At 45.6% G+C, this 9,442-nt stretch overlaps 1 protein-coding gene across 2 annotated transcripts in view; it reads right to left on the reverse strand.

The window, feature by feature from the left end:
* The window catches only part of DNAJA3 (DnaJ heat shock protein family (Hsp40) member A3), a 34,424-nt gene extending 25,694 nt beyond the window's left edge, over positions 1-8,730 (reverse strand). For both annotated transcript variants that reach the window (XM_007126510.3, XM_007126509.4), the window contains exons 1-2: positions 8,481-8,730; positions 2,895-3,028 (exon numbers count right to left, since the gene is read on the reverse strand). In XM_007126510.3, the coding sequence (XP_007126572.2) occupies positions 2,895-3,028; positions 8,481-8,691 (345 nt within the window). In that variant the 5' untranslated portion in view covers positions 8,692-8,730. The remainder of the gene's footprint in view (positions 1-2,894; positions 3,029-8,480) is intronic.
* Positions 8,731-9,442: the final 712 nt, after the last annotated feature.

Below are 9,442 nucleotides of genomic sequence, written 5' to 3' on the forward strand. Positions count from 1 at the left end.
GTCCGGGAAGATCCCACATGCTGCAGAGCAGCTAGGCCCGTGAGCCATGGCCGCTGAGCCTGTGCGTCCAGAGCCTGTGCTCCGCAACAGGAGAGGCCACAACAGTGAGAGACCCGCGTACCGAAAAAAAAAAAAAACAACTAAAAACTAAAAACAGAGTTACCGTATGATCCAGGGATCCCACTCCTGGGCATATACCCAGAGATAGCTATAATTCGAAAAGATACATAAACCCCAACGTCTACTGCAGCACTATTTACAATAGCCAGGACATGGAAGCAACCTAAATGTCCACTGACAGATGAATGGATAAAGAAGATATGGCATATATATACAATGGAATATTAGTCATAAAAAGAGAATGAAATAATGCCATTTGCAGCAACATGGATAGACTTAGAGATTATCATACTAGGCGAAGTAAGTCAGACAGAGAAAGACAAATATCACATGATATCACCTATATGTGGAATCTAAAAAAATGATACAAATGAACTTATTTACAAAACAGAAATAGACTCACAGACATAGAAAACAAACTTATGGTTACCAAAGGGGAAAGGGGAGAGGGAGGGATAAATTAGGAGTTTGGGATTAACATACACACACTACTATATATAAAACAGATAACTAATAAGGACCTACTGTATAGCACAGGGAACTATACTCAATATTTTGTAATAACCTATAAGGGAAAATAATCTGAAAAAGAATAGATATATATATTTATGTATAACTGAATCACTTTGCTGTACACCTGAAACTAACAACAGTGTAAATCAACTATATTTCAATAAAAGAAAAAAAAGAAATAGCCTGGCCGTTCCTCAAAATGTTAAACATGGCAATCGGAATTGCTATGAACTGACCCAGCAAGTCTGCTCCTAGGTATATGTATATACCCCAGAGAAATGAAGGTATGTCTACACAAAACTTACAGAGGAATGTTCATAGCAGCACTACTCATAATAACAAAAAGGTGGAAACAATCCAAATATCCATCAACTGATGAATAGATAAATAAAACATAGTATATCCATGCAATGGAATATTATTTGACCACTAAAAGGAATGAAGTACTGCTGTATGTTACAACATGGATGAACCTGGGAAACATTATTCTAAAGTAAAAGAAACCATGGGACTTCCATGGCAATCCAGTGGTTAAGACTCCACGCTTCCACGGCAAGGTGTGCGGGTTAGATCCCTGATCAGGGAACTAAGATCCCACATGCCACATGGTATGGCCAGAAAAATAAAAAATAAAGTAAAACAAACCAGTCACAAATGTCCACATATCAGCTTCCCTGGTGGCGCAGTGGTTGAGAGTCCGCCTGCCGATGCAGGGGACATGGGTTCGTGCCCCGGTCTGGGAAGATCCCACATGCCGTGAAGCGGCTAGGCCCGTGAGCCATGGCCACTGAGCCTGCGCGTCCGGAGCCTGTGCTCCGCAACGGGAGAGGCCACAACAGTGAGAGGCCCGCATACCACAAAAAAAAAAAAAAAAAAAAAAAAAAAAAAAAAAAAAGAAGTCCACATATCACATGATTTCATTTCTATGAAGTGTCCAGAATAGGTAAATCTAGAGAGACAGAAAGTAGGTTAGCAATTTCAAGGGCAGAGGAGAATGGGGAATAAGGGCTTATGGTATGGGGTTACTTTTTGAGGTATGAAAATGTTTTAAAATTGATTGTAGTGATGGTTATACAACTCTGTGAATATACTAAAAACCAGTGAACTGCACCCTTAAAAAAAAAAAAAAAAAAAAAAAAAGTAAGAGGCGAGAGTAGCTATCCAAGCTGTAAGATGTTAGGTCTGGCCTTGATCAGTATTTGGCTTTAAAAAAAGTTTTTTTTCTTTTTGGTCGTGCCGCTCAGCTTGTGGGATCTCAGTTCCCCAACCAGGGACTGAACCCAGGCCACGGCAGTGAAAGTGCCAAATCCTAACCACCAGACCACCAGGGAACTCCCGGTAATTTTTAAAATTTAAATTGTATTTAATTTATTAATTTTATTAAATTTTAATCTTCTTTATTCTGATATGGCTTTCCTATGTTTATGGTGTTAAAGTGCTCTTTCTTTCATCAAATGACATTAATAGATTGTACTTGATTATTTTTAACACCTATATTAGGCAAAATACAAAAGCTAGCATTCCTACATTGGTGCCTTTGGTCTTTAATTTTTTTAAATTTTGATTGTGTTCATCAGAGCAAAAGCCTGGAAACCACAGGTCTACATAACTCACATGCCACTTTACCAATCAGCCCAATACATTCTGGGATATGGACGATGGGTTTAAAAAAATGAAATAATTCTAAACCGATAAACTTTTATCTAAATGCAAAGAATGAGTACCTAAAACTTAGAGCAGCACACCTACTGATTCAGAAGATACAGAAGGGATTTAAGTACAAAAACAGCCCTGGAAAAAGATTTAAAAAAAAAATCTCTGCTTCTGACTCTCCTTTTTTCTGCAGCATTAACCAGCGTGGCCTCACGCACTTGAGGAACATGGTCCAGCAGAGCCCATCTTTACCATCTCATTCCACACTGTCGGCTGCACACAACCGACAGGTACGGGCAAACACACTGCACCCATCAGGGTCACACTACATCCACAGCATCCCTTCTGCAGTCTCATCTGTAAAATCTTCCATACAGGGCTTCCCTGGTGGCGCAGTGGTTGAGAGTCCGCCTGCTGATGCAGGGGATGCGGGTTCGTGCCCCGGTCCGGGAAGATCCCACATGCTGTGGAGCAGCTGGGCCTGTGAGCCATGGCCGCTGAGCCTGCGCATCCGGAGCCTGTGCTCCGCAGCGGGAGAGGCCGCAGGAGTGAGAAGCCCGCATACCGCCAAAAAAAATTAAAAAAATAAATAAATCTTCCATACAGACCTGGTAATAAGCTTTCTTGATCTCCTTCTGGCTGGCACTTCGGGGCACTCCTAATATCTGGTAATAATCCTCTTTGGCCAAAGGGGAGCTCGTGTGGAAGGAGGCAGTACAAAGAAACGGGTAACTTTTTACTCCTAAAAAAGAAAAAAGGAAAGAAAATCACTTTGGGAATGTACTCAACAAAAGGACATTGTGAGCAAACAACCAGCCAGGCTATACCTGTGAAGGAGCAAAGAGGTCACAGCTTTAGGGCCTCTTCTCCAAGCCCACTGGGGACCAAACTCACTGCACTTCAAAAACAGCTAAAGCCACTGTAAACGGAGTCTACAAAAAAACAGAGTGCTGTGTGGGGCTGATTCTGCTGGATTACGCTAGGGCTGTAGCCTCATTATACCTCTAAAGGAACCACCCCCAGATGGGGGCTGCACCTGGGGATGACTGAAAAGGAACTTAGCTCTCCTGTTACATGGCTGGCCGAGCACCCACCATACGCCAGGAGTTCACACAGGCCTTGTCTCACTTAAAGCTTAACAATTCCCCAGGTTCTTTCCCTCCACCATGCAATCTTGGATATCTGCTTATGGGGTGGTTTTCAGAGTGTGGTCCCTGGAGCAGCAGCATCATCAGCTTGCTGGAAATGTAAATTCTCAGCCCCCACCCAAACCAGAATCCAAAACTCTGGAGGTGGGGTCCAGCAAGCTGTGTCTAACAAGCCCTCCAGGTGATGATTCTGTGGCACACTCAATTTGAGAACCATGTGCTAAATAAATGGTTCTTGGTCTTTAGAGTCACAGATCTCTTTGAAAGCATCCAATAAAGCACTGACCCCTCCCCTAAAAACAATACATATATATAGACACACAAGGTTAAACGGCCCTGTGCCAGAACCTCCGGTTTACCCCAGAGCAGACAACCCAAAAGGGATCAAAGCACATGGTAGCCCCGCCTCCCATGTCCTGCCCTCCTATCAGGCCTCCTGCATCAGCAGCTGGGAGGAAAGGCTGACAGACACATCTACTCAACTGCCCTCTGTATGGAACAGAGAGCCAACTGGACTGTCACCAGTGAAGGGGGGAGAGCTGCTCTACAACCTGCCTCCTAAACCCCAACCCATCCTGTGACAACTGAAGATGGGGAGGGCAGGGCTGGGAGCAGAAGGGGCCAAGTTAAGGCAAAAGAGAAGGCAGGGCCACAAAAGAGAATGAGGATCATGAGGCAGCTCCAGGTTTTTAAGTCAAAGGTTCCCCTACCAAGGAGAAGCTTCTAGATTCACCACTCATTCATTCAGCAAACACACCTGTCAGGCACTGGGCTCCTCGCAGGGGACACAGCAGCAAACCAGGCAAAGGTACTGCCCTCTGGGATCTTGCATTCATTCACAATCTTAATACTGTACTAGGCACTGAGGATACAAGTTGAATAAAAGAGTCTAAGCCAGTGCCCTCAAGGAGCTTACCGCCCAGCAGGGGAGTGTGGGAGGCAGTGTGTTAAGTGATATTAGCACACAGGGACACAGAGTGAGAATACACAAAAGGGTCACCTAGCCAGAGTCTCTCAGCCTCCACACTGTTGACAACGGGATCAGGTTCCTCGAAGGGGGGGGTGGGGGGGGCTGTTATGGGCTGAATTGGGTCCTCCCTCCCAAATTCACATGTTGAAGTCCTAACCCCCAGCACTGCAGAACATGACTGTATTTGGAGATGGGGGTCTTTAAAGACAACCCTACCAAAACACTGATCTTGGAATTTTATAGCCTCCTGAACTGTGAAAAAATAATTTTCTATTTTTTTAAGCCACTTAGTCTGTGGTACTTAGTTATGGCAGCCCTATGTTACCTATTTATAGCCTAACACACCTATGTATTTATTGTAGGATGTGTTAGCAGCATCCCTGGCCAACTAGTTACCAGTAGCACCCCCCAACCCCAAACTGGTAACTATAACTCCAGATGTTGCCAGATGTCTCCTGGAGGGTAAAATCATCCCCAGTTGAGAACCAGTAAACCCAATCTCAGAAATTCAGAGGTCTTCTAAGGCACCTGCTGTTAAGCTGCAGAAATTAGCTCAGCTAAGGAGGGCTGGAATCCATCCAGATTTATGCTTGTAGTCCTGGCACAGTTTGCAATAGCATTCTCTTTTGCTTTCAAAAGTGCTCCATTCAGCAACTACATCATATGATCACCTTTGGTTTGTGTAACTGCAGGTACTATGATATAACTAGAGACTCGAGTGTGTGTGTGTGTGTGTGTGTGTGTGTGTGTGTGTGGTGGTGGTGGTGGTGGTGGTGGTGGTAGAGGGGTGGTTACAGATGTTGATGAGGATAATTAATAGGGTCTAGGAATAAACAGAAGGGCCTTTGAGTATGCTAAAGAGTCTGGATTTTATCCTGAGGGCAATAGGGAGCCACTGCAAGCTAAACAGAGAACTGATCAGATTTGCATGAGAAAGAGCTCTCAAACAACAACAAAAAGGATTGGGAGACTACTTAAAATTTATGTATGCACAAAAGACAACCCAGGGTGTGGAGCATATCCAGGAAGTGGGCAAGAAAAAGGATAATCAGGAGAATAAGTAGGAATGGTCAGAACGATAAAATCAGAAGCAGAAAGTAAATCTGTATTTTCAGTATCCCCCATACTTGTTTTCTGTTGCTGCACCCTAGATTTCCTGGAATATGAAAAGCAGACAGTGTGGGAGAGGCAGAGACCACTGTCGTCTTTCTCTGGTCAGATTTGAGAAAAACAGCAGAGCTAGTTTCTCAGTGCTCCCATACTCAACCCCCGCTTCACTCCAGGACTGAGGGGTTACCTTGACCTATCCTGCCTCTTTCCCCCACCCCTTCCAATCCAGAAGGCAGAGGCTGGTAGTGGCAAAGGTTCTGGAAGCTGCAGCTTCTACATCATGAGAAGAGAACTCAGGCTTGGGTTAGAACGGGAGACAGTAATGTGCACAACTGCATATAAAGACAAGTACATTTAACTAGCACAAGTTTGATGACTTGACATTATCCCAAAGGCATCAATGATTAGCAATGATTAGAAAGAGTTCATTTAATAGACACATTTTCCCCCGAGATATGACCAATAAATGTCTTGCCCATTTTAGAACAACCCAGAACAGGATTAGCCTCCAAGTCATTCCAAGAATGGCCAACCTTCCACTCTGGGAGAAGGTGTGAAATAACTACCTTCCATTGTGGGAGAAAAAGTCAGATTTAAAGTGTTGTTTTTAGGGACCTTCCTGCTGGCGCAGTGGTTAAGAATCCGCCTGCCAATGCAGGGGACACGGGTTCAATCCCTGGTCCAGAAAGATCCCACATGCTGCAGAGCAACTAAGCCCGTGCACCACAACTACCGAGCCTGCGCTCTAGAGCCCACGAGCCACAACTACTGAGCCTGCATGCCACAACTACTTAAGCCCATGAGCCTAGAGCCCGTGCTCCACAACAAGAGAAGCCACTGCAAGGAGAAGCCTGCGCACCATAACGAAGAGTAACCCCCGTTTGCTTGCAACTAGAGAAAGCCTGCGCACAGCAACGAAGACCCAATGCAGCCAAAAATAAATAAATAAATAAATGAAATTTTAAAATAAAGTGTTGCTTTTACATCATCTAACTGTACTGCTGGATTTGAGATGAGGTCACACACCAACGTTTGGGAGCTGAGATGATGACCTTAGATGTGATAACAGTGCATCTTGAAGGATGCCACCTCTCACAGGTGTTCAACACCTGTTACAAAACATGCCCATTGTGGGCACTGGGCTCACTTGGGGAAAAGGACAGCTGACTGCAGTTCCTTAGTAATCACCCCATGCCAGGCTCAGTACTTAGTGCTTGTCTGTCTCTCACACATACACATACACAATTATCAAAAAATGTTCCCAAACCTGGACAAATGTGATATGAACTAATTTAGCTTAATAGGTATTTAAGGAATTAATAATTGAGCATAAAGATGTAGTCAAATTCTATTCACAACAACCTTGACATTAGAAAACGTTGGCAAAACCTAAAAATGACCACTTTTGCTCATACTGAGAAATACAGCATGACATCGATCCAAATAATCCTGAGGAAAGCTGGGCAGACTACTGCTCCGTCCATCCATGAGGAAATATAGGTGGCAGGAACAGAATTTAAAAATGGGACCATTCTGACCAAAACCACATCCAATCTCTTTGTTCTCTGCTGTATCCCCAGTACCTAGAACAGTACCTAGCATATGACAAGTCCTCAATAAATACCTGTAAATAAAAAAATTTTCAATTAAGGAATAAGAGGCACAAAAGGATTAAATAATCCACCCAGGTCGCACACACATTACTGTAGTAGTGTTCACTGTACAAGGTAATAACAATTACTGATACTTTAATTACTGGCTTTTATGTAAGCATTAAAAATTGGATCTCAATAGGAAATTATCTTGTGTAAATTACCTTGTCAGGACCCTCTAATTAATCATCTTTGTAAGTTTATAGTTTAAATATCATTTGCACAAATTCTAGGGAACACAAACATCTAGCACAATCCAGGCACATCGTTGGTTGTTCACTGTTTCCTCCTTCCTTCCTTATCTCACTATAAGGGAAGTCACCCAACACACAGCATAAGAAACCATCATAGCTAAACACTTAAAAGGCTTAACATATACTAATTCAACATCACCTCCAGCAATTAAGAAAGCAGCAGGTTTTGAATCAAGGCTCAACTACTTTCTAGCTTTATGACACTTTACAAGTTAACATCTAAGCCTCAATTTTTTAATCTATAAAATAGAATTATTAGCAGTGTTTATCACATGGAAATGATCCATGCCTGGTGCATCGTCAGTGCTCAATATATATTAGTTTGTACCAATGACCAACATAAGAACTTGTTTATTTTTTTTTGAATTTTATTTTTTATACAGCAGGCTCTTATTAGCTATCTACTTTATACATATTAGTGTATATATGTCAATCAAAAGGGACTTCTAAAAAACAGTAAGTATGTCCTTCGATTTACACCATGTGGTGGAGAACGTAAGCTATGGAAGAACAGCTCTGGGTTTGGGGACAACTCTCCTTATCTAACTTTATGACCTTGGGCGGGTCAACTCCTGCTAGAACCTCAGTTCCCCACTCTTTAAAATGGGGATGATGAGCCCCACCTTGCAGGGTTGTTGTTACCATCAAGTGAGAAGAGTCACAAAGTGCCCAGCTAGCCCATGAGCAAGTACTCACCGAATGGCAGTTACCTCTTCCCTTCCGTTACAGGTTAGGAGGTAGAGGGAAGGGAAAGGAATTGGGCAGGGGAGCAGCGGCAGGCCGGAAAGAGGCCTCCAGAAATGTTTACAGAGAGGTGAAGGTTCACGGCTGCGGGGCGTTTCATCCCCGCCGCCGGAGGCTCCACGCAGCTCTCCCTCGTTTACCACCTCTGAGTAGCCATTTGGGTCTCTCTGCCTCCTGCTGGCCCATCTCCCCCAAGCGATTCCGCATGTAGATAAGAAGACACACTCCACCCCGCTACCGCCGTAGTCGGAACGAAGCGAGTCACTCCTTTCCAGGCCTTGGAGCCCCTCACTCGGGCGCTGGAGCCTGCACTCACCTGTGAGGCTGACACCAGGTCTCAATGTCAGCAGTGCCCCAAGACCGCGAGCTCCCAGGGAAGGCGCAAAGGAGGGGACGCTCAGACTGCGGCCCAGAGACGCCCCAACCACGCCCCCCATGGGCGGCCGAGCCCTCCTCCCCGCTGCAGCCGGCAGCCGCGGGGTCCCCACAGCCACCAGCAACCAGCGTGTGGAGGACCGCGCCGCCATCTTGGCCCGGGGACACTGCGCCTGCGCCACCCGGCTCAAGGCGGCCTCACGCGGACGACGCACGCGCGCAGAGCAGGCACTTCTCGGGGCGGGGCCCGCTGCGTCCACTCGCGGGGGGAGTGAGGAGACACACGCACACACCCGGGCGAACGCGCGCGTTGCGCATGCGCATCCGCACCCAATGCGCTTTCTTCGTAGCCGACGCCGAAATGATGTTTGCTCTAAAAAGTGCTAATAGGTAACTTGCCTTGAAGAGCCTAGTCATTCTGTGCTGGACGATCAATACTGTACCTTATCTGTATAAGGGCGTGGTTGAGTGCAGCCAAATGTAACCGATCTGAGGGGCCCGGCAAGGGGCGGGACTACAAACCCCGGCGTGCAATGCGGCCGTCAGTAGCGCAGATCTCAGCATGCAGCGCGCGGCTTCCTTCCTCCTGACCCTGAGTCTTAGGTCTCCTTGCTTGAGGTTTACTCACCCGGCGTCGGCGCAAGCGGCTGCGGTCTCTGCCTTGCTCCCAGATCAGGCCTCAAGCTCACTCTCCCTCTGGCTGATTCCCCACGAAAAGAACTTTGATCGCTCAGCTCTCTCCTAAGCGTATTTGTCTTCTCCAAACCTGTAGTGAACTTGCCGATCGCTGAATGTGAGCCTAGCTACCCGAAAACGAATTTAATAAGCGTTTTGGGCACCTATTAGGTGTCCCGCACGTTCTAGAATGTCGAGGATGCAGTGATGAATGACATCCCATCCCTA

This window comes from Physeter macrocephalus, unplaced genomic scaffold (assembly GCF_002837175.3).
Source record: "Physeter macrocephalus isolate SW-GA unplaced genomic scaffold, ASM283717v5 random_135, whole genome shotgun sequence".
Classification (NCBI taxonomy): Eukaryota; Metazoa; Chordata; class Mammalia; order Artiodactyla; family Physeteridae; genus Physeter; species Physeter macrocephalus.